General features: G+C 40.2%; 1 protein-coding gene across 2 annotated transcripts in view; it reads right to left on the bottom strand.

Annotated features, from left to right (window-relative positions):
* Positions 1-541: 541 nt before the first annotated feature.
* The window catches only part of PDGFRA (platelet derived growth factor receptor alpha), a 36,220-nt gene continuing 11,179 nt past the window's right edge, over positions 542-25,582 (bottom strand). The window contains exons 4-23 of one of the 2 annotated variants that reach the window (XM_031048907.2): positions 23,158-23,421; positions 22,318-22,448; positions 20,772-20,943; positions 20,480-20,669; positions 19,861-19,976; positions 19,266-19,392; positions 18,090-18,283; positions 17,538-17,632; positions 17,295-17,427; positions 13,129-13,233; positions 12,323-12,433; positions 11,896-12,049; positions 10,643-10,809; positions 9,401-9,489; positions 8,697-8,819; positions 7,977-8,088; positions 6,107-6,206; positions 5,880-5,985; positions 4,943-5,178; positions 542-3,923 (exon numbers count right to left, since the gene is read on the bottom strand). In XM_031048907.2, coding sequence (XP_030904767.1) covers positions 3,776-3,923; positions 4,943-5,178; positions 5,880-5,985; positions 6,107-6,206; positions 7,977-8,088; positions 8,697-8,819; positions 9,401-9,489; positions 10,643-10,809; positions 11,896-12,049; positions 12,323-12,433; positions 13,129-13,233; positions 17,295-17,427; positions 17,538-17,632; positions 18,090-18,283; positions 19,266-19,392; positions 19,861-19,976; positions 20,480-20,669; positions 20,772-20,943; positions 22,318-22,448; positions 23,158-23,421 — 2,873 coding nt within the window. In that variant the 3' untranslated portion in view covers positions 542-3,775. Of the gene's footprint in view, positions 3,924-4,942; positions 5,179-5,879; positions 5,986-6,106; positions 6,207-7,976; positions 8,089-8,696; positions 8,820-9,400; positions 9,517-10,642; positions 10,810-11,895; positions 12,050-12,322; positions 12,434-13,128; positions 13,234-17,294; positions 17,428-17,537; positions 17,633-18,089; positions 18,284-19,265; positions 19,393-19,860; positions 19,977-20,479; positions 20,670-20,771; positions 20,944-22,317; positions 22,449-23,157; positions 23,422-25,582 lie in introns of both variants that reach the window. The other variant, XM_005149081.4, reaches the window with a different exon arrangement.

Genomic DNA, 25,582 nt, shown 5'->3' with positions numbered 1-25,582 from the left:
AATCATGGCCATTTCAAACCTCTAATCATCAAAAGCTTTGGGCTAAGCCTGACACAAGTCACTTACAGTACCTTGTTAAAAGCAATCCTTGCATAAAGCCATTTGCTGCACAGTGATGATAGAAACAGCAGAGAATGTACATTGCAGACATGAGGCACAACATATCCGTTCGCATCCCATGTCACCCCTTTCCTCCGTGTGTGCAGACCAGCAGGCATCTGTTTCCCCAGCACGCATAGTGCCAACATCAGGAAGGGGTTCATTTCATGCAGAGGCACATGCGCTGCTCCGGGCAGCAGGAGCTTGGCTGGAGCACTGCATCTGCATAGTCTGGGGGACAGCATAGCTCCCCACAGATGTCACTCGCTGTGCAGGTTATTTGCTGAAGGCACTTCTCTGCTACGACCACCAGAAGGACTCGGGGACCCATTTGTCATTGTATCCCGATGGCTTTGCAGAGTGCTCAATTAACCAAAATCAGTCGGGCAAGACTGATTCTCTATAACCATCTCTCAATAAGTGAGTATAGACCCCTCACATATCCTTAAATTATATATCATTTATTGAAATATAGAGATCTTAATTTACAGGACTTTTTTCAAAGACAAAATATCAACAGGGGCATTTTTGAAATACATTTTGTGCCTACCATCACTCAGGCCAGTTTACCCTTTTTCAAATATTTCACAACAGCCACCATTTTGGAAATACTTCCTTTTTTATTATTCTAAAATATAACTTTTGGACATTCAAAGTGCAACAGTTAACGTGCCTGTGGAATATATCACAGTAAAAAAAAATATAAACAAAGGCAGTGATATAGCTGTCATAAATGTTTTGGCAGTATTCTAAAAGTCTATATAAAAATACTTATATACATATTGATGTATAACATCACCATATCTCACGTCCTTCATCATGTATTAGGACCATTTTGTACAAGTTGCAGACCACACTTTAAGGTATTGGTTGGCCATTCCAAATCAAAAGCTGTGTTTCATAGGCTAACAAACACTGATTGTCATTATACAATTACTGTAATGAAAGGTTTGGGAATATCTCTTCCAGTGGCTTCTCAAAAATTAAGCCATAAAACAAAAAGTCTGTAATACTGATAATAGTGTAAAACTAAACAAATCATCCTTTTACAACTCTCCCTCTCTAGTAAATCCCCTCTCTTCCTCTGCTTCTTATTCCAGTTTCCAGGCCATCTTATCTGATTCCAAGCCTGCAGTGAGATGGGTTTGGCTAGACCCTGGCACAGATGCAGTTCATCTATACAATACCCATGACAGGATGGAAAATCAACATTACCATGTATCAGAAAGTGAGCCAGCTGATTCACTTCCACCGCTTGGGTCTAGCCCCACTGGAGATGCACTAGGAGATACAGAACGAAACCAGTGAGGGGAAGGGGATACTACATGAAAATGTCCTTAGATTCCAGTAACTAGTATAATAAAACATGTTGCGGCTGATTTTAAAACCCCTGAAGAACCCTCGGCCATGTGCAAAAAATGCAGGTGAAATTGCTTGCCTAATTTGAACATTTAATTGTAATGACTACATATGCAAATTAAGGCATGTGTGATCTCAAGTGGCCATTCAGATATCTGGGATATCAAATAGACAATTTGTGTTCTCTCAATTCATAGTTTATAGATGGAGGGAGACTTTGCATTGTCTCATCTGGCTGTACCAAGAGTCTTTATGCTTCACAGTTGTCCCCGTACAGAGTTCAATGATGTGTTTGGCTAAAGCATAGCTCCCAGGTATTTCAGGTCTTGTATTTCAGGTCTTGATTTGTTGACTGCAAGAAATAGTGGATGCACCATTACTCATGGTTCCTTCTGATTGTCATTTTTATCAGGGTTGAAAATGCAAGTACCTTGCTTCAGGTCTTGTTTTGATATCAGTTGTATGCTTGTATGTGGCCTCAGCCAGGTGACATTTTGAGACCCAGACCCAGAATTATTTGCCTGTAACACTAACAATATTATATTTGCTTTCTTCTGATCCACAGCTGTCCACAGATGAAGCCAAGGGGAGTTGTGTAGCTTTCCTAAGGGCCATTTCAAGTTAAACTGTACTTAAATGTGGCAACGTGTTCTGTCAGTAGCTGCTGGTCCATCTTTTACACTTCCTAGGAAAAATACTGCAACGCAGGGATGAGTTTGCACTGCACTGGTTGTGTTGAGCCAGAGGCTGAGCACATCCTGCGAGACACTCATCACAATGAATTAAGGTTAAGTTTGAAAGCTGAGCACCAGAAAGGATGGGGCCCTTCGCAGTGATGTACCATTTTTCACATGTAAGTCTTCCAAAGCATCATATCACAATAACACATTGTACAGTGGTAGCAGTAACTGTAATACTTTGTTCATATAAGTGGTGTCACAAAAACAAGTATTGTAGGCTGACAGCACCTTCATTTGATGCTCTTTCTTCCAAAAAAAAACAAACACTCTTGGAAGCAATTACAATTTGCAGTTACAGTTGGCAAAGGTAATAAAGTTTTCTATTTTTGTTTAAACCTGAAAACTAAGACAAGAATGTTTGCTGCAGAATTATTTCTGCTTATTTAAACTTGAGTTCTAGACTGGGAGAGATGTCTTTGTTCTTTGAACAGTTCAAAGATCAAACCAATTCTTCACAGCTAACCCCAGGATAAGATTTCTTTTGAGTACCCATGAAATAAAATTATAATAGTGGGATGTTGCTGCTGGTTTATCATAATCTTCCATTCTCCAGCATCTTGGAAATCTGGCATAACTTTTTCTTTTTTTTTTTTAATATTTAAACGTTTAGAACCTCATTTAATCAGAGGACAATAACTGCTTGTATTGTAGCTGATTAGAAAAGCCACTGAGCTCATGATAGAAAACAAAATAGCAGATTTTTCTCCATGTTAAATGAGTTTTAGCTAACCAGAATGGTTACCATCTTTTTCAGGTCATAAATTTTTTCCTTGTACTTAAAAAAGTTTCTTGAGACTGTGTTTTTACTGAAGGACAATGAATTTTAAAATATACATTTAGTGTTACTGAAAACAGTAGTGGTATTATCTTGAAAACAGCTATTTTCTATAGTTAATAAAGACTTACTAGGTTTCTAACACCTATTATAGACTGGTTTTTAATTATTATTATTGTTATTATTATTCCCATTTACTTGCATTAATGGTAAAAAGTAACATGTTTTGTAGTACCAGTGAGTCCCTTGTGGTTTTAGACCTTTCTGGTCCAAAAGTGGTTTTAGTACGTTCTTCAGTTCACATGATAGTTCAACAGCAGCTGACATTAAGATTAAGGGAGGAAGTACACAAAATTCATGAGTGATCTCTTCTAAAATCCATGGCATATGTTCAATGTGCACCTCAGAAGATCCTTGAGTAGACAGTTATTTACATAATTACAATGGTGAAGTATTGCTGCAGTGGAAATTTGATACATCAAAGTCACATGAATGCCCTTGAAACACAAAACTTGTCTGCTTGTGGCCTTTTCCTTCATCCTCTTACCAGTTCAAAAGGCAAACAACACTGAGATGCTACTGAAGTACTGCAAGAAGCAAAACTAAAAATCCATCTTCAACATGTCTCTTTCTTTCACTCATACTCAGGATGATTTCTCTGCCCATCATCAGGAGTTTCTCTGTACAAATCCACCTCTTCACATCTGTGGCATTGCAATAAAGTGGTTGTCTCTGTGGAGCAGAATTCTACAGATGACACGGCAATCTTCCTCATGTGCAGAGCTGGAAGGTGTCTGTGGGGTTACAGGAAGCTGTCCTCCACCAGGTCCGAGGAGTCGATCCCAATGTCATCCATCATGTCAATGTCCTCAATGGTCTCGTCCTCTCTCTTGATGAAGGTAGAGCTACTGGAACCAGTTTCAATGGCACTTTCTTCAGATGTCTGGGAACTGGAAGAGACAAACACCTCAGAAATAAAATACGCTGCAAATGTGGTTAAGTACTACAGTCTCTAGCAGGACTGAACGCTACCTCCCCACATGCTTTCTAACACACAGCACAATCTTAGACGACTGATAGCCCATTCTTAGGGTATGACACATCTTGCATTTCAAAAGTAATGAACCACCTCGGAATTCAAAGAAACAGGTTGCATGTAGGTTTCTCCATGCACTTTCTGTTAGAAAAATAGCTTGATGATGCTGCTGTGACAATAGGTCACTTTGGTACATCTAGGAAGGTCAAGTGAAAATAAAATAACAGACAATAAGAGAGAGGCAATAAATCTTAATGTGGATAGTGCTTCTTAGGGACTTATTCATCCCCTTCTTGAAAATTGTGCAAAAATATCCAAAAAGAAGTTTCTTGGTTGTTAATTTGTATACTATGAATTCAGTGCTGAAATAAACGAACTAGATTAAAAAGTAATAGTAAGGTTACACAGTGCAGTGCTCTAGTGCAATCTGTCATGCAAACTGACAAGGGAGCAGTAAAAAGTCCTGGATACCCTGCTGTCAAAGAAAAGAATACCATGGAAGACTGGTATTAAAAACAACTTCTTCCATATTTTGTAGTCGTCTTAGCTAGAACAAATCAATCACTTGAGATCCCGTATGCAACTCCAAGGCATTGAGCTGTAGGGGCAAGTTGTGTTGCAAAATGTGCCCACAGAGCCACCACACAGCCACTGCAACTTGGCCAAGCTAACAATGGAGTCCTCAGGACACACAGGAGTGCCCTACCAACAGTCCCCTCTCACTGGCAGTCACAAAAGAGGTGGAATTACATTTTTCCCATTGAAAACATTGCTGCCAGTCATACTACCATATATACATGGCACCTTCCCAACAAGGAGTTTCAACAGAGCTGAGGAAAATATTCATGGAGTAAGATGCTGAAAATTGTTAAATCACACAAACATGAACTCAAACAATGACTATGAGCTGCATGATCTGTAAACTGCACCTACCTGTGCCTGTTCCTTTTGCCAAGCTCATCTTCAGAAACAGGGTCAATGTCAGGCAAAGGGATGATGTAACCACTGTCAGCACTCAGCCTCTGCTCATCAAATCCACTCTCCCTGTCCTTTAGCTTGTCTTCATTCTTGTAGGTGACACCAATGTAAGCGTTGTCACATTCTCCTCTCATGCGTGTGACAGCTGGGTGATCACTCTTCAGGAAGTCCAGGTGAATCTTCTCATAGCTCTGAAAACATTCATTTCAAAGCCCTTGTTACATGTTGTTCACTGAGGCTGTCTGTCTTCAGATGGGTAGCTGTGATTCATTAGCCCAGAAACTGTTCTGCCCTATGAGCCAACAACACTGGATAGAGAAACCCAGCATCTTCAAATGATTTGAAGGAAGAAGTGACACATAAGTTTTAGATGATGCAGGAGTGAGTGCAGCAGCACAAAGCAAACTAATAGGTGTGAAAGAGGGTGAGGGAGGGGGAAGGGAGTGAAGGTAGGCAGGAAAATAAAACACTGAATGATGGGGCAGGCAAAGCAGAGGTATTAGAAACAGGGGAAAACCTGCTGGTGTCAGGGTCCAAAGAGGGACATAGGGAGATTATACACATGGGCTAATAAGTCGCTTTTCTAGAATCACTGCCTAGAAAATCCAGTGAGAATACATAAAACCCATTCTCCAGTAGAAAAATTGACTTGGTAGGGTTTAAGTAGAAATGGAGAGTTCTGCTTCCTAGTTAATACTGCAGAACTTCAATACTACAGAACTGCTTCTCTCAGTAAGCTTGCATGCAAAAACATGCAATGACCCTGTCCAAATCAGGTAATTCACATAGGTTACAATGCGACAGTCCAGTGCTCATGTCTTTCATGGTTCGAACACTTGCAATTCCCTCTAAAACAGCACATAGAAAACAGGGAAAGTTCCAAAAAGCCAACCTTTTTGTACTCTCCAGGCAACAAGCTCTCCACAATCTCACTCAAATGGTAAAAAGAAGGTCTTTTTTCTGGTTCACTGTTCCAGCACTTCACCATGATCTCATACCTGCAGATAAGATGGGAACCAATTTAACCAACTGGTAAAAGAAAGTCAGTAACCAAACAGAAACTAAAGCAAAAATTGTCTGAAGACTAGCCAGGTGTGGAAAAGCCCAGTGCACACTTACACTTCATTAGTAGCATGATCAGGTTTGGCCATTCGGTATCCACTCTTGATCTTATTGTAGAAAGTAGAATCGACCATCATGCCAGGATATGGTGTGCCACCTGCAGATTAAAGAGAAGAAAAAATACTGCTCTATACTTGACTGTCTATGCAGAGTTTCTAAATACTCTCTTGCTGCTCATGTCAAAATACGTTAACACTATAATTTGACATGCCATCAAAATTAATCTTTCCTAGCCAATGCTTCATATCAGAGCTGTTGTCTTCAGGACATTAAGCCCTTATGCAAAATGTTGGCTAGGAAAGACTCAAGTTGGTACTACTTAGAAAAAAAATACCTTTACAGTGTTTATAGAATATATTTACCGTGCACGGGGGTTGGATGATACCTGGATCAGGTCATCAACCCACATTTGCCAGATATGGGATCATGGCTCTGCTCTGCCACTGAATTTCTGTGCAACCTTAGGCAAGTCACTTGCTCTATCTGGTTTTACTGCCTTTGGCACCTCCATGACAGCTGAGAATGCCATGGCCCAAGTTACTTATCCCAGTTGTAAGACCAAAGCCTTAGTATGAACCAGTCCCTCCATACCTAAGTCTTTCCACCTGGCAACTAACTTTAAACAACAGCTAACCTGTCAGGTAGATGGGTAGTTGGAAAGTTTGGATGTGGCAACTGAGCTGATACAGCTAAGTGATCTTTTGGGGCCGTATCATACAGACCATTGCACTCAAGCTCACCTGCTATGGATGTGGGTCATTCAAGCTGAAGTTAGTGTTGCAGCAAGATGTCAAAGTTGACCTTCCTAAGAAATACTTCTGAGCATGTTTTTTCTTTCCATTTTTTCTTTCTTGGGTGGCGGAGGCACACTATGATATTACTCCAAAAACCTCAGCCCTTTCAAAAGCAGAATTTTCACCTAAAACTGGGCTTCAGAACCTTCCTTAATGGTGAGGCAGTCAAGCACAGGCTTCGCTCTGCCTTAGTTCCAGAGCTATCCGATGGCAATAGCATGCCACTCAGGGATGCCGGGGAATGGTTATTACATCATGCTATGATGCCCAGAGATTACAGTAATCAATACCATAAATGGTGGAACTGCTGTTTTCTGAGAAGCAGCTATATGACAACTTAATCTTGAAAATAACATTAGGCTTGGGGTTGCCGTAGGGCAGTAGTAGATGCCATACAGGCGAGATTAATTCTGCTGAGAATAAATCTGGGCAATGCACACTTACTGAAGCAGGCGAGCCACCTGCCTGGGAGGCTAATTAATGAGGCTGAGGAAAGAGCCAGGCTGTTCCCTGGCTCTTTCCAGCTGGGAACTGTACATTGTCTGTAACTGCTATACATTGTCATAACCACTTTACACTGCCATAAACCAACTGTGTGAACGGTGCTGACCTGGAAATGAGAAATCAGTATTCCAGAAGATTGACATTTGTTTTCATTCAGTAATGGGACTAAGAAACTTAAACGAAGAGACTGTTTCAAACCAGCTACTGGACTGGGCTGCAGCCCCAGGCACCCCCTTACCAGGGGGAAACATGTTCCTTCTCATATCAGCCAGAAAATCCATGCTATCCAGCACACCCATTTTTTTTCCACAAAATCTTTTCTTTAATTGTTTCAAGTTTTCTAGCAAGAAAAAAAAAATCTTGCAGAAAAAAAATCTAAAGAGAACTTTGGGAGAGTACAGAAATTTAACTTCACACCCAACACTGAGATCTGAAACCCCATATAGAAGAATAGCTAACAGTTGATTCACACATACATTTTTGCTGTAGAACTTTAAATAGTTTAAGTAGAACAGCTTGAACTGAAAAAGCTTAATCACTACACATAAGAAAGTGTTCACAGTACATACCGAGAGAAAATATTTCCCACAGCAGAATGCCATAAGACCAGACATCACTTAATGTTGTGTACAGATTGTCAAAAATGCTTTCAGGTGCCATCCATTTTACTGGGAGGAAAGTCTGGAGCAAAAAGAAAGGAACCCCAAACAGCACAGATTAGTCATTAAAGAAGTGCTTCCAATACAATTGTTGTTTGGTAGCCGGGATTAACTTCTTTCTAATAAGGAAAGCTGTGTTAACCTGGTTAGTGTTTGTTTTTAATTCAATATAACACAGATGTGCCAGGATTATAAGCAATGTTACTATTTGCTCCCCACAGAAAGCTATTAAGCAGTAACTTTATTCATTTTATCACTAGCAAATGACCAAGCTGATTGAAGATATGATACAAAAGCTGGCACTGCTGGTCTAGTCTATATCATTAATTGATGTGTCATTACTCTCCATGTCATATTGACAATTCCTTAGTAATTTATCCATTCACAAAACTTGACAGTTAAAATATCAGCCTGTGAAGTACAAAGTGTGGCCAAGTGCTTTTTGGCTTCAAAGTGGAGTTATGAATGTTACAGGAATTAGCAAACTGAAGAAAAATTGTTCTCAGGAGCGTTCATCCCAAGAGTCAATTAGTGTAACCAGCACTGAATGGCAAGAACATCGAACAGCATTTAAAACTGACACTTCTCATTTCAATTAAAACAGAGCTTAGGAGGTTAAGAAGTACATACGCTGCCCTTGGAGACGTAGTTGGAATCATGCATGATGTCTCTAGCCAGCCCAAAGTCACAGATCTTCACAATTTTTCCTTGAGCCAGGAGGACATTACGAGCTGCCAAGTCACGATGCACACACTGTATGAAGAGAAATTAAGTTGTTCAAGGACGTGCTAGTTCCATGAGGGCCATTTCCTTTGCAGAGATCCCTGAAAAAAGACCTGTTGACTTTCTAGGCATAGTTTTAAGAAGGCCTGCTACTGAACAGGCACCTGTATTGCCCTATTAACAGAGGCAGGGAGGCAACAGTCCTCACAACCAGTGAGGGCTCATGCAGATGTGTTGTAATGGAGAGGAGACAAAATGATGCCAGCCTTTCCCTTTCTACCCATCATGTACTAATAATATGTCTAAACTTCTGACCATGCTGGTCTGTGGCTGCATGGACCCTCCACCCAGACCCTGCCTAGATCCAACACCATCTCTGGCACTCTGACGCCATGAATGCCATGGCTGCAACAGGAGAACAGGATTGGGTGCTGCTTTGATTTTTCTAACTATGGTGATGCCAGTTGCTAAGCAAGTAAAAAAGCCGTCTACAACCCCAAAAAAAGTATTATAGTAAGTGGTGTTTTCAGAAGCTAAGTTAAAAACCACAGTTGGAGGCAAAGACTTTTTTGCACTTTCTTCAGTTTTGTTCGATTTTTTTATTTACTTACATTTTTAGAAGCCAGGAATTCCATTCCCCGTGCAACCTGGTAGGTGAAGCTCAGCAAATCCAGTAGGCTGAGACCCTCCGAACTGTCATCTGAAAGAAGGTTTTTGACTTCTGATTCTATTGAAAAAGAGAGGAAAATGTATTTGTGCTGCAGAGTGTGAACGCAGCACCCATTTCCCCCTACCTATCATGATTCTAAGCCGATGATTTTAACAGAATACAATGACCAAACCAGTCTTTTCATAATAACTAACCACTTTTAAAGTCTGCATCAGTCACTGACACATACCGCATTTTTAAAAAACAACCAGAATTAAATATAGGTTTTGGGTTTTCTCCAGTCTGTATTTTTTTCCTCAGAGAACTGCAGGAAATAGTAAAGTTAAAAGGCTCACTGAAGTTTTATAGAGCTTGTTTACAACACTCAGCATGTGGTACAAAAACATTTATTTAGAGGTGGTGCCTTCATTAGGTTTTTGTGCATGCATGTACATTCTTATCCGTTTACTTTGCTGAATACTGTTAGGTTTCCCAGCAAGTATTCACAGGGATTAATCTAATACCAGCAGGAAGGGTCAGGAATTCTGTGACAACAGTTCTTATTTTTTTATGAAAGATGTCAGAAAAAGAACCAGTCAGAATTCATTGATTCATTTGCCCCAACTGTCCTAGGGCACAATATGAGTACATTAGTCTGAGATGTAAATCTGGGACTGGATATGGTTCAGCTTCAGAGGCCTAGAGGCAGAAAGGACAGTGCCTATTTTTAAAGCAAAGCATATTTGGTTTCTGAGAACAGGACCAGGGAATAGGATGAATTCATTATCTTCATTACATAATCCAGGAAAATATTTGGGAGTGTTCTAGATTTGGTGTCAGTTAATGTGAAATGTAAGTGGAAACAGAGCAATACGAATACTATTATTGTCATTCATTGTTATTGCTCAAAATCTTGCAAACTACAAGACTGATAGAATCACTACCTCCAAAGAAAGCCTACAGCACTGTTGCAGAGCACTTCAGCATAGAAGTAAATACCCGACAGGATCCTTTTTGCTCCAGGAGCATGCATTTCTATTCCCAGAGCATAAAGAACACAAGCATAAGCTTTTATTTTACAGCTTATACAGGTTGCACACTTGCAAAACACAGTTTATGTCCATAGAGAGCAAAACCAAGCTATGCATGTATGTAAGAACTGTTTGTATTAATTATGTATGCAAAAGAGACAATTCTATATTACCTGACATAGATTTCTTCTTATATGAAGCAGGCCTATCATACACAGATCTCTGAATATCAGAGTATTTAGATCCCTCCTTCCTTTCCAGCATTGGCACGTACTGAGTGGTATCAGCCTGTTTCATGTCCATGTATTCTCCAGTGTTTTCAAATGATAATATCACATAACTGAAATTGGAAAAAAAGAAAGGTGTATCAGTGAGGGGTGTCAAGGTGACTTCTCTGCCTCAGCATCCTGTGGATCTAACAGTTCTCTTATAGTGTACAGTTGTATTGCTGTGAAATATAAGACCTGGTTTCTTGGTAGGCAATACATGAAGATCGGGTACTGTAACATAACTGTGTATTATCACATATTAGTACATGTCACCAGGTATCACTGTAGTCAAGGTTTTTGAACCTGCCCCTTTGAAAAGAGTCAGGTATGCAAGCATATATTGTCTAACATCTGAAAATCCCACTGAATTCAAGTATTACTATTACTTGGCCTTTAGTTAAAGTTATTCCAAATGATAGATGTAATTTATTCACCCAGACAGTTTGCATCTAATCCAGTCCTTCTGAGCAAACCCATGCTCAGGTGAATCGTCCTGGCTGTACTGAGCTTCTGAGTCAGTTGAGCTATTTGCCTGAGTGATTTTTTGAAGGAATCTCCATTCACATTCTAAATCATGGCTAATTTTATGACATTACTTTATTTCTGAGTGTATGATGACAAACTTCCTTCATCATCTGGAAAAAGCTGTGGAATGAACATTAACCATGAGGAAACTATTGAGACTGGCAAAGCCATTGATAGATAGAGTACTTGAGCTTGGAGAAGTAGCTCTGTCAAGTTGCTTGAAGGGAAGGAGTTTTAGACAGTAGAAATTCCCTGAGCAGGGAAACAAGGAAAACAGATAGTTGCACTTTACTTTTTAAAGCTGGGTAAAGACAAAAGGTTCCTCTTTTCTGTAAAAATTTTGGGCAAGGCTTTATTAATAGGAATTGAGTTTGGGACCTCAGGATGTCAATGGAGAACCAATGGCAATCCTGAGATTGCAGGCATTCTACACAGGGGAAACATGAATCCAAGACACATGTCAGAGAGACTGAAAAAAAAGTTCTGAAACCTTTCTAGATCTATGAAACACAGTAGATAAAAGCCTAATGAGAAAAATTAGGGAGGGCTTTGAAGCAATGAATGAAACAAATGGAGTAAGTGTTAGTAATGGCATTTCCTTGTGTTGCAGTTCATACTTTCTTTTCCCCCACCTTCTTGTGCTTTCATCAGCTGGGTTCATCCCAAAGATGTCCAAATCTTTCTTTGGCTTCTCTGGGTGTCGGTTCAGGAAATTGTCCCTGTTCTTATGCAGATAGTTCACCAAATCACCATAAAAGCAGTATTCAGTAATGATGTAAATAGGACCTGATGAAATAAAGCAAAACAATGCATTAAAATAATAATTAAAAAACCCTCTAAACCCAGTAGAAAACAGAATATAAAACATAAAAAGTATTGTGGGCTTGTACATTTTTATTTACTAAGCTATGACTGCACCTACTGCCAAATATCAAGTAAGTTTGTGAAACGTTTTATTTGTTTATATATATTGTTAAGTCCTTTACTTGAAATGTGTGTGCTTGTTCAACAGTGAATGACAGCTCCACAGCACATCTCCATTCTGTCAGACAAACCCACCTGATTTTGTACAAGCTCCAAGCAGATTCACAATATTCAGGTGGGGGCCAAGATGTGTCATTATCTTCAGTTCAGACATGAGTGCCTGTTTCTCACTGGATCTAGCTGTAGCTGTAGAAAAAAATACACCATCCACTCAGTGAGAGCAACCACCTTTTTCACAGTAACAAACGATTTCTCCTTGCTTGCCTCATTAGAGCATTGCTATCATGGTTTCTTGAAGAAGGCTTGTCTTTTACTTGACAAAAATCTTTCTTAGGCTTGGGGAGGAGTCACTAATCACTTGAGGCAGCTCAGTAGCTGACCCAGTCTGCTTGTCCCTTTGCAAGAGTACAGTGGGTTGCCCAGGTGGCACAGAGGCACTTTACAAGGTGTTCATTTCAACACAAGCAAGCTCCTCAAGGTTTCTCAAGAATCACTGCATCAGATTCTCTGCTGTCATGAACTGGGAAATCTTCAGTCAGCTGAAGAGTCTCACATGAGACCTGCCTATTTCTCTTTTGTTATGTAGCTTTCATTTGTTCACAAATATTCATGGCTATTTTACCGTTTTCTGAACTTGCTGAGTTATTGTGGCTGCTATAGTCCATGCAGCTAAAACCAAACTTTGGATGCTTTCAGAAGCCCAGGCACTTTCAATGTTGAAATACCATGAAGCAATCTAAAGTATAATTTTAAACTTTAGTCATTCCATAGTTCATTTTCAACTTCAGATATGGGGAACCTACTTATACACAAGCAATGCTTCAATAACCCCATGGAAACGTGCCCTACCTACCTTGGGAAATGGAACTGTGACAACTTACGTTTCAGCATTTTCACAGCTACTTTCATCACTGGTTGAGAGCGACTCAATCCATATGCAGTCCCCTCGACTACTTTTCCAAATGCACCAGAACCAAGGATTCGACCTGAACACAAGGGAAACTATTATTTATTTCAGAAAGTAACAGCAATTCACCTCATTTCCTGCTGCTATTCCTCTACTGGTTGTAGAGAAACACAAATGTACTCTTTAAAGAGCACACTCAGCCAGACTGGTATTATTGTTATTACCATTGTTAAGCAGAAAAAGCAAATATGAAATGCTGTCATTAAGTACAAGTCTTAAATAAAGCAAGCAAGCATCAGGAGCACATCTGCCTGTACATGAGAGCACAGTTCATTTAAATTAATCACGTACTGTGTCCTGCCACATTCACTTTATCCTCTCTAATCATTGATTCTTTGACATTTAAGTTGACCTCTCTGCCTCAGTCAGCACCTGACTGCAATACAGTTGTGTCCTTTACTTAAAAATATGAATTGGACTCCTTAGCTGTAGTTTTGGGTTGTTTTATCAAGCCTGGATACATCTAGCAGTAAGATAGAGTAAATCACATCAACAGCACATGTAGAAATAGACAAGCAGGACCATCAGAAGCTGAAATACATGTTGATCACATATGAGGGGAAACTTCTCTGAAGTTTAATGTGCAAGTGTGCTTCATATGCTGGAATAAATTTTATTGTGAATTTCTGAGGGCTGTAATGAAACGGCTAATGTTTATACACAGCTTACTCTTCCCACAGATCAATTTAGACAAAAATTTGGGATTATCATTTCCTGTCTCCTGATATGGATACAGTGTGCAGAACTGCATGCAGGTTGAGTGAGCCTTTAAAGAAATATGAACTGCACACCCATTTTCAAAAATATTATATTTCATAGTTTCCATATTGAAAAGCAAGTTCATGAAGGCAACACTTAGTGAATGTACTCGTATATGAGCTCCAGATGCCAGGATATCTCCATATTCCTCATAAGCTCTCTATTTTGTGCTGTGTTACTTTTTAATTCCAGAACAGAAAAAATAAGTAGTGACTTTTACTATGGAGATAGGTGGCATTTTGTCTTTGATGTTCATTTGCAGTTTGAACTGGCCATATTTTATGCTTCTGAAGGTGTTACCTGACATGCAAGGTCGTATGTTTGTGTTATCCTCTAGCTGCAGCCTCCACTTTTATTGTATATATGCTTTTTAAAATATTTTCAGCAAAGCAATATCTACATCATTAACAAGCACAAGAAATGGTTAAAAATGCTTAGCTGGGTTACCACTGAAGAACCTCTCCAAATCTATGACAGTGTAGTTTGACATGCACACAAAAACTATGCAATTTCTTTTCAAGATTCCTGCACTCCAAACATTATTCTTCTCAATCAGGATGTGAGAAAGCTGCCCGCTAAATTTCAGACTAATTCAAACAACCTGAGACTGAAATTTGGCCCCAGAAACTTTTCAGACCGAAGGTCTGGGAGCCATATGGCAGGATGCAGCCCTTCAGAATGCAATGGCATTTGCTGATGCTCCTTGATCTTCTTGTCTTCACACACCAATTCCTCCCCAAACCATATTGTCAGCTGAGCACGAGGCACACATCTCCCTCTCCATCACCTCTGCTGAGCCGGGGTGCACACAGAGACAGTGAGAGCACTTCCGGAGTGGCAGGGAACAGTCACTGCTATTTCTCCTTTTCACCCCTCTCCATAGACATAACTTAAGCCTCATATGTTTTACACTTGAAATTTGGAGTCAGGTGGGAGATGACTGTTCAAGAGCTGGAGGCATCTGTAATGCCACCACATTCTTGATGTCCTCAATAGAGCCCAAAATAACACCATGTGTTTACTTTTCTTAGTCTAATGGCACGACTGTAATCTGTTCACCAGAGGAGCAGAGCTGCTTCTCTGCCACAGAGAGACTGTGCAAACACAGCAGCAGCTCAGGGCTCCTCCAACTACTGGGGAAACAGCCCCTGGGGGTGAGAGCTATTTCAGCCTCTGTACCCATCTGCTGAGCCTGTCAGAGAGGTGCTATTCTGCTTGGAGGGACACAAATACAAAGGTGAAGCATGTGAATTTGTTCCAGACACAGCCTCTTCAACAGGATGTTTCTTTGGCTAAAATTGACCTGGGATGATTAGTTTAGCCCAAATTAAACTATAACTTTCTTGGTCTATTTTGAAAGCCAAACAAGTGACCAGCTTCAAAATCTCCATCCAGTTTCTAGACTTATGAGAAATCAGGTATCATACCCCTAACTGCTGTGCATCTTGAATCTCAACTTGCCTTTTGCAAATGCAGATGGGTCTAATTCTGTGTCAGACCAGCCTTCCATTGTCTTACAACCATCAGAACAAATGAGTGCCTTGCTGGGAGCAATGGGAGCATTTCTGCCCTCTCTCTACAGCCACCCCAAGATCCTGAAAAACACCAGTACGCTCCTCAAAAGGCTGTGCCCTCTGCCATCTCAGCCAAAGGAGAAGGTCCAGGTCCTGCTGGGACCAAACTACTTCTCAGCAGAGCCAGGAGAAGGCAGTGGCGTTCAAACAGCACATGTGTTATCTCATTTTTCACTTTGTTACTCATCCCCTAGTCTTGCACTGGCTGCTGAGTGCTTTCAACAGCAGCACACTGCATGCATTGTGGAAGGGCAATAGCAAAGGGAAATTTGCAGCGTAACCCAAATTTACCAATTGAAACTCCATCCAGCCAATGCTCAAAGTTGGCAGTTAACACAGCAGTGCACTCCAGGCACTTCTAGCTAGAAAAAACAAATAAATGCCAGCTGGCTTACACAGCAAGGATGGGAAATGCTTGTCTGGCTGAGCCAAATGGGTTTGTATCCTGCTTCAGAGCCTCCCTGAGCTGAAGGTGTAATTACTTTGGTGTAATCTCCCACTTCGACAAGAGAAAACCCACATAGACCAGAATTTTCAGCCCCACAAATGAAAAAACACCAGCAAACATTTCACATGGCAAAACTGCCAGTGGGTAAATGTTAACCATGTCATGAAGAATGCTTGTACAATCCAGATTGTCAAAAGGACATGTAGCATTAGTTTTTAAAGCACTGACTATCCTGAATGTACTTGTAAACAGGAAGGCATAGAGGTAGTCTGCTGCTCATGAGTCAGAGGAAGACAAAGTCACAGTGGTGGTCTATTAACAACTCAGATATGACAAATCCTATTTAGGCATATAATTAAAGTCTGGGTCATAAAATAATTCTATTAAATATTCACCCTTCTCTAGTTTTCAGTTAGCAATATGAATTTAATTAGAGGACATCATTACTGAAACAAAAGTTTTTGTGCTGCTTTTTTCAAGAATTAACATCAATTCTTTCTAATGGAGAAGGGGAACTACACTAGGAGATTATTTTCCTTAAAATATATCAAACAACAAAAACATTTTGTCTTCTTCTTGTATATTCGATTATATAACTTCGTGCACAGGTACCTCCAAGAGAAGGAAAGCTTGTATGTTTAAAATAGTGACTGGATAGAACATTAAAGTTGTTCATAATCATGACACTTTCAATTGATACAAGTGACAGATTGGGCCATCCCTGAAGAAGCAATTATAAACAAATTCTGTATGAACTCCAAAGGCGGAACACCAAAGCAAGAAAATGGAAGGGGAAGGAAGAAGGACAGTACCCACAGAAATAACTTATGCAGTTACTCAGCACTCATATGGGCACAGTGCTGAGTAATAATTTAAAACCTACTTTTAATAAAACTACATAACTACTTGCAGATTTCCCTTGGCCTCTGCACACAAGTATATAAATGTCTTGCAAATTAAAAATGCTGATGCACTTCTTGTGAGTGCCTTAGCAGAAATGAACGTTGAAGAGGGCATTTCATGCTGGGAGAAGCCCCCAGAGCAGTGTGGGGGTGGGCACTGCACACAAGGCATGTGGAGGAGAGCTGGAACTGAGGGATGGGAGACACTAGCACAGGGAGCTCAAGGCTGACACCACTGTAGGAGAAGAGGATTCAGACAAAAAACTGAGAACAGACAGGCTCTGGACTTCATGGCCATATCTAGCATCAAAAATCCTAGTAGCAGAGACCTCAGAGTTGTCCTGAATCATCTTTCTCCCCAGAGAAGGATTAGATTAGGCCTGTAGAGGAAACTTACCAAGCACTAACCCATCTCGAGGAAACTCCCATCTGGAATCATAAGGCAATTGCATTGGATCCACATAAATGTATTCATGGCCATCAGGGCTGATAGACTCAATGACTCTCCATCTTATCTCATACCTCGGCTTCTGCAAAGCACATTGAATGCAAAACCAACCATTATGACTGTGCCTGACCTCAGAGCAGATCAAAACCCAGCAGGACTCAAACGCTGAACTGAAATATTTTTCTACATTACCTGTTTCCATATGATGACCAAGACAATCAGTGAAATAATCACAATCACTAAGAGCACTAAGACTGCAGCAGCCACCGTCAGCTCTGATCGCAAGGCTGTGGAGACAAACAGACCGCATTTTTCTCCTGAGCCACAGGGAACATGACACACACATAAGACATCCACCTCCCCTGCCATTGCAGTTCCCATGTTCTGCAGATGTGACAGGAGCAGCTCCTGAGGCTGGTGACTGTGAAGTCTTCCCAAGCCCAGAGCTGCTCTGCCTTCCTGTTTCAAAGCCAAATGAAGAGATCATCCAAAAGAATATCCTATAGCCAGTAGCCATAAAACAATAAAATGAATCATGGAACCACAGAACAAGTGAAAAACAGATGCACTTTAAAGATGTGTAGAATGCCTCATACTCAGATACCCCAGGGTGGAAAAAAATCCATTTCCAGTTATTTTTATCTGCAACAATTGATATTTTTATCTGCTAAGACTGAACTAGGGTGTGTTAGAGAGGGATCAAACTGACTGCTGTAACTTCACAGAAGGACAAAGAGAACTCACTGGGAGCCACAAGCTTCAGTTCCCGAGTAACAGCACCAAGGTCGTTCCTTGCCACACATCGCACAGCCAGGGTCTCCTCTACCTTCTGGAAGGTCACTTGGCTTTCCACCATGTTTTTCTCATCCAGGTGGGCTTCCATGTGTATATCAGAGATATTGTTAGTCAAAAGAGCCCATGAGGTGTCATTGCTGCACCTGTAGAGAAGAGTAACAAGAGAAATGAGTGTTGGGCATAGGTATAGTAGAGAAGAGTCAAGAACAAGAATCACCTTTCCCTGTAACTTCCTTCTGACAACAATCTTTTTAAAGACCAGAAATGCTTAAGACAACTTTCTGTGTAAAGCCTGCACCTTTCTTCCCTCAGAATAATTTGCCTTCTGATCCTCATTACTGCTGTCACTTTGAGGGCTTGACAGCGCAGATCGAAGACTTGGTTTAGGCAGATGTTGATGCCATTATGTATCCCATAGAGTTATAGTACTGGATCCTTAATGCTGTACAAGACTCCTCAGGGCAGGGCTAGGAGTACAACCATCCCACCAGGCAGTAAGAGATTTTATCACAATGAGAGCAGAACACAGTTGGGAAGTATCTGGGGTTCCTAGCCTTCCTCTATGCATGGCCTCCCTCTCCCTGGTGGATAACATCCCAGGTAAAAAGCAGCCTCCCAGTAGCCTAGCCACTGAAAGAAACAGCCTAGAACTAGCAAGAATTGGTGCAATTACTCCACATGTTAAAAATACTTTGAAGGTGAAGATTATAATTAAGGAAGAGATAATTACAAGTGAAGAGAAAAAAATACAATAGAAGCATGCACGAGTGTTAATGAGGCAGACTGAGCTATCTGTGAAAAGATAAGAACTCCCTGAATGGAGGGATAGCTACATCCCGAGATCTTTACTCAGACTGGGACTGTGAAATCTACTGAGCTCTCTTATTGAACACAAAGCTTGTATGAGACAAACCTCCTGAGTTAATGCATTGTGTCTTCTACAGGAAGCAGTAGGAGGGCACTGACAGCCTCTCTTACATGTAAACAGCATATGTCTAAAAAGAAAACAATATCTAGAGCTTACTGGTGCTCGATGAGGAAAGCACTGTACTGTCATTGTAACATTAAGCTCATTGAGGACACCACAAGTCACATTTTAGATAAGAAAGCATCCACTCCTCTTACTTTTTAATGTCCTTGCAAACCAGCCATTCCACATCAGGAAGCGGGGTCCCCTCTGCCAAGCACCTCACTGTCTGCCCACCTGCAGAGCCATGGTGATCATCCACGAGGTCTAAGATCAGGGCTGGAACTGGGAAAGAGTCAGGAATTTGTTAGAATATTTGTCAGGGTCTACAAAAAAAAGCCTGAAATTTCAAATGAAGCAGAACAGCTTAGGAGCAGCTGGAGTTCCAGACTCTTCCAGGAGGTCTGTATCTCCTGTAGGACAGAGTGGATCCTAGCCTAGAGCCATGGAAAGGAAGTGCTGCGGTTATGCCACGTCCTCATGTCATACTAAATGAGCTATCATCCTCACTGCCAGCTGGAACAACTTAGGCAGGAGGATAAAGTTTCTTTTTGGCTCAAGGCCAGCGCAGAAGTGAAAGCTAGGATGAGGGTAGGAGAGCTCCAGTGCCTCAGCACCACACGCACTCCTCCAGACACTCCTTCTTAGTTCACACCTTCTTATCTCCATACTCCAGGCAATCCAGTGTGTAAGTAGATCAAGTCTTCGCCCTGTGCCATAAATTCTGATGGTCAAGGGTCTGGGGGTCCTTACCTTGTATCAGCAAGGAGAAGGTATATCTTTTAATCTCATCTTCATTTTCAGCAACCAAAGTGTAGTATCCACTGTCTTCTTCCTTGGCCCGAATCAATTTTAATATACTCTGAAATCTGCAGAAACAAAAGGTTTTGTTTGTATTTTTAAAGCAGGCACCAAAAAATATATCACTTTAGTGCAACATGTAATCTGGGTATGTAAAGATTATAATGTAGTGACATATGCATTTCCAGTATGCCTTTAACTAAAGTCACTACTCAAGCAGTAAATAACTACCAACATACAACTGAGAAACAAGTGGGCACAGTTATTTATGCATGGATCTGACAAAGCCTCTGGTATTACAGGAAATCGCTAGAAACTATTGGTGTGGAGGCATGTTGGAGGGACTGAACAGGCTTAGTACTCAAAAATGAAGATATCTATGATTTGGAGAGGTTGATGTTATGAAGGCAGAGGCAGATTAGGCATCATCTGTTTGAGTAGAAAACAAAGAAATTATCCAAGGAAGAAAAAACAAACTGAGATGGAAAGAGAGAGAAGGAGCAGTGCCCAGGTTTCTGGGGAAGAAACTCATGTCAACATAGAAAAGTAAGAGTCAGAAGAGTATTTTTACCTTGTTTCCTGGACTCTGTTGGAACTAGTAACAATCTCAGTGAGATTTTCAATCAGGGTCACGTTATCCTTCAACCAGTACATTTTTGGTGCTGGGTATGCCTGCACATCAACAACAAAGTTTTTGACTTCGTGTAGATTAACAGCTTCCAGAGGGCTAAACTGAGGCTCCAGGTGAACAAATCCTTTGTCTGCAAATGAAAAAGCCTTTTGTAAAACAGCACTGCAGCATTTATCAAAAACAGTGTTTTCCAACTTGTTAATAATGTTTGGACGTTAAAATCAGACTGTACCATGAACTGTAATGACTACTTTCTTATTTTCCTTAACCTCCTTGGTTGCATGCCGAGCAGTGCATTCATAATCCCCTGTGTCTTTCACTGATGCCTCAGGAATGGTCAAGGTGTAAACCAGCTTCTGCGATGGGACTTTGATATCATCAAGTTTTATCAGACCTTTTTCTTTCTGTAGTTTGGAGAAGGGAAAAAATACCTAAGTAAATGAGGTGAAAAGACACCATTGAGGATCTATGATGACATGAGTGAGAGCAACCATCTACATGCACCCTGTATGGCAGAAGCTTGTTTACTCAGAGATGCATTTTTCAGCCACAGGCACAAAAGGTGTACTATAAAAATACATCCTTCCGTGGGCGGGCACAGAAGGGTGAGGAGGTTGAGAGCTCATATTTTGTTCGCTCAAAACTAATTCCTTTTGAATTGCATGAGCAGCTTGAAAGAATATTTTACTGTCTGTGGGCTACCTTGTCCTCAAACATAAACACTTGGGTTTTCATCGGTCAGTTCCCATGAAGTAGGGTGAATTTTTACCCCCCCCCCAACCAAAAAGTAATCAGTGTTTGATTCTATGTCCTGCCTGCTCTGAAAACAAGAATAATTGACTGGCAAGGAGAAGACTCCTGCAAGTAAAAGGATTTTGAGAAGTGGTGACCATGTTATCATGAGAGGCTGGAACGAAAAATACACCAGGGCTAGTTTTGAAAGTGGTGCATAACAGAGATTATGATGTATAACATGGAAAATAGAACAAAACCTTCTCAAATAGTTTTTCCTCTTTGTCTCTTAACCTACTTAAATAACAGCTGGGATTTGGGTTCACAGCTAGGTACACTTCAACTATCTCATTCCTTCAGTGACAAGACTTTTCAAATGGATGCTCTGAAATTCTCCATTGACCAAGATTCACCGAATAAAAATCTGCAGTGCAGAAGCACATTATACCAGTTTGAAAATTTCCAGGTTTTCAGGTTTTCTTGCTAGACAGTTCTCATTAGTGAGTACTTACACTGACTGTGAGAATAATTTTAATTTACACCTGCATAATGAGGAACAATTAAGACTATGGACTTGATTCTTTATCATCCTTTATTAAGTCCAAGAACCCAGGTTTTGAGAGAGCCATTTTAAAGGTTCAGACCTTCAGCAGCAGAGCTCTACCCAGATGTCCAACATTCCTAGACCTTTCTATTCCCACATTTCCTTTTTTTTTGAACCAGCACAAGACCTGAGAGACAGTATTCCTTCCTCAGAGGATAGACTCCTGGTTATGCCTCACCATCCTCTCATGGTTTGCATACTTGCTAACAACAAACTCTAACTTTTGGGACTAAATTTCTTTTGTGGTAACCTGAGAGTAGAGTAAATTACTTTGTTTTCTCTCCTCAACTGTTCTCATTCAGAGAAAATAAGTTTTTACAACCCCACCTTCTTCCCCAATAAGTAACTACAAGCATTCAAAAAAAAAAGTAGATTAGATAGGTAGGTAGGTAGATAGATAGATACATAGATAGATACATAGATAAAAAAGAGAGATATTTACCACTTTCCCAGGATAGTTCCACTGTAAATTAACCACCTCATTGTCAAAGACCACACAAGTTACTACAATGGTCTCGCCTGTTTTGTAGACAGTTTTAAGCGCTTCAATTTCAACTGGCAGCTGTGAAGTAGCTAGAAGAAGAGAGAGCAGATTTAGTTTTATAAAGGATGCAGTTTTCACATGGTGTAGTTTCAGGGGTGAGAACTCAATTTCACTTCTCCTACTGACGAATTACCTGGAAAATTCAGTGAAAATGCTGCTTATTTATACTCATTTAAACAATTTGTGCTTAAAGCATGGAATGTACAGGCATTGAGTTCAATCCCACAAAGAAAGGATCCAGGCATAAAATTTCAATTAGAAGTTCCTAACTCAAATTCCCCTGTGAAAAGGCACTCAGTATTAAAACAATTTCCCATTTTGCAAATCAGTGACTGCCTTGCTGGCCAATAAAAAAACTTTGTTTTCAAAATATTTGAATCACACTGGTTTTCTGACTACCCAAAGTCCTATGATTTGAAGCCCTTGGGAAACACTGGTCTTTTAAATTACATTTCAGCAAACAAGATGAAAATATGCGCATTACAGAAGACTTTTCTTATAACCATTTAGGAGAGGAGATAAAGCTAAGGACACTTTATTCTCATCAAAATTGTATGTAACCACTAAGCAAATCAGCAGCCAAGTAATTGGGAATGCTGCTGGACTAGTAAGGAGCTCATCACTGGGGAAACACACGATATAACCGTGTGATGCTGATGTCAATATGGCTCTTAAAGTGTGAGGAAAGAACTGGGCTGAACAGTATTAGTTGTTTTTTTAAAGAACAGAAATAAATACCTCTTAATATATAGATGAGGAACTCATCGGACTTGAACTCCACACCTTTAACTGTTGTTTTGCATGTATACGAGCCTGCAGGGAAATTCCCTATGAAGCCTTGTTTGCTGTCATAGAAAGCATAGACAGCCTTGTCTAAACTGTTAATTAGAGTCACTTCAGCATCTGGGGCACTTGTCCGACAAGGGATAATGGTGGGATCACCTTCTTCTACTAGGATGAACTGGTCTTCTGGTATAGAAGGGACAAAAGGCATGTCTGGGTCTGTAAAAAACAAGAGGTAATTTTATACTGTCTTGTTTGTAGTTAGTCCATGTGCAAGAACTGAGTATCAATGACCACTTACAGATCATAACTGAAAATAATACAGTTCATTAGCCCACTTTTTCAGAGACTGAAGGTAGGGCATGGTGATTGTATGCAGTATCTTGTTTTTGCTATTTGATATGACATGTAGAGAGACATTTGACCTAAGCACCAAACAGGAAAGGGCTTGGGCTCTGTTGTGACAATTCAGGATGCAGAATGAAAAATAGAAAAGATCCCTCCCACCCGAAATGCTAAATATTATTAATGCCCTCAGACCTGGTTCTGACGTATTCCTACAATAAGGGCAAAAGGATTTCAAGTGACAAAAAAAGCAAGAAATTCACTTCTAGGTATGAAAACACTCACGCAATTGCTGGAAACTAATGTAAAAATTAATTCACTTTATCATAGCTAACTCTATCAAGATACACGTACAGCAAAGATTTCAGGGAAGAATTTGGACTTAAACATGCTATTTTTACAACACAGTATTTTGCACTTAGGTGCAACATTCACTGCACACACAAAAAAAATCATTAAAGATCCTGCCACTTATTGGCACAAATCACTCATCTTCTTCAGTCAAGGTTTTGGGTGTTTTTTCCCTTTAGTAACAGTAGGTGTCTTCTAACCAATATGTAATTGGGGGGAAAAAAATAAAATTAAGGGAAAAATCCAAACACTTTCCTTGTCAAGAAGTAGAAATCAACTTCATGTTGTTTATGCTGAACACCATTAAAGCCACATCTCATCAAAAATAGGTTAAGGTACTTATCTTCACTCATTTCTAACATGTCCAACACCACAGTTATGAAACATAGTTAATTATGGTCACAGCATGTGGTTTTCAAAACATGGTATTCAACCAGAAAAAAAGCAAACAAACACCTGGTAGTTTTACTTCTTTTAAAGTCAACAAAATATGTGCCAACTTTCCTACCCAGCCAATCTACAGTCTGAGTTAAAAACATAATTGGATAACATAGCCAACTTAGAAAGCACAGCCCTCAAATCGTCTCCATTTGGCCATTCAGAATAAACAAATAATCCCTGCTAGCCTGGAGCTTCTGTGCAAAGCTTTATAATAAAATTTAATAAATAGCAATTCAAATCCCTCCAACAATAGACTTTCTGTTGCACTGGCAGGCTCTTTGTAGCAATATTCCAAACACAGTGTTCTGTCCCAAAGATGCTGCCAACTCCATGTATTCATTTTCCCACTGTAATTTAAAACAGAAATAGGATTCACCTAGTTTGGTTTTCTGTATGCTGTTAGTGAAAATAAGATACTGTGTGAAGTCTCAATGTAATCCTCCTTGGGTAAAGTGGGTTGCTGCCACCCATTGCCCTCCTAATTCATTGCAGGAAAAACAATTGCAAAGATGAAGTTTATAGTGGAAACAGAAACATTCTCTATAACTTGAAGAAAAGGATATGTTTCTGCATTTATGACAGCCTGATAGTTAGTGAGTGGAAAAAGTTACAGGGTGTCTCTGCCCGCAAATCTGGTAGGCTAATGTCTAGAGGCTTTTAAAAATCAAACCAAAATGCCCTCTTGAATAAATCTTCCATCTCTTGCCTTTATATTCCTTCACTGAGAGAATTACAAGACTGATTAACACCAATAGCATCTTCTGGTGATTTGGTTAGCGCTGTTTGGAAATTCAGATATATGTGCCAAGGCTTGCAACCTCTACTGAAACTTCTTGCTTCAAGAATGAATTTAAATGCTTTTACATTTCTTGTGGGAAATGGAGAAGTACTCCTGGAAGAATCACTGTCCTTGAATCACACATTGTAAACTGCAAAAACTTCATACCACTGCAAAATAGCCTTTAAAACAAATTCTGTTATTGCTTCCTGACTTTTTTCCTCTCCCACAGTTTTCCTTGTAGTTGCAGACATCATCTCCTTCACAACATACAGTTATTTTGTGGGATGAATTCAAATCGCTTCTCTATTGTTTCCTGTTCAAAATATTTACTGCAAATCTACTGGCTCAATCTTCATGGCCTTGCAGTTGTGCCACTCATCCCCTGAATCCCAGCTAGTGCTGAGAAAGGGATTTACAAAGGCAGTTGGTTGTGGCTCAACCTCTGGTGCTCACCTCAGCTAT

This window comes from Melopsittacus undulatus, chromosome 7 (assembly GCF_012275295.1).
Source record: "Melopsittacus undulatus isolate bMelUnd1 chromosome 7, bMelUnd1.mat.Z, whole genome shotgun sequence".
Taxonomy (NCBI): domain Eukaryota; kingdom Metazoa; phylum Chordata; class Aves; order Psittaciformes; family Psittaculidae; genus Melopsittacus; species Melopsittacus undulatus.
Note: the sequence above shows the minus strand (reverse complement) of the source record. Positions and strands in the feature narration are given on the sequence as shown.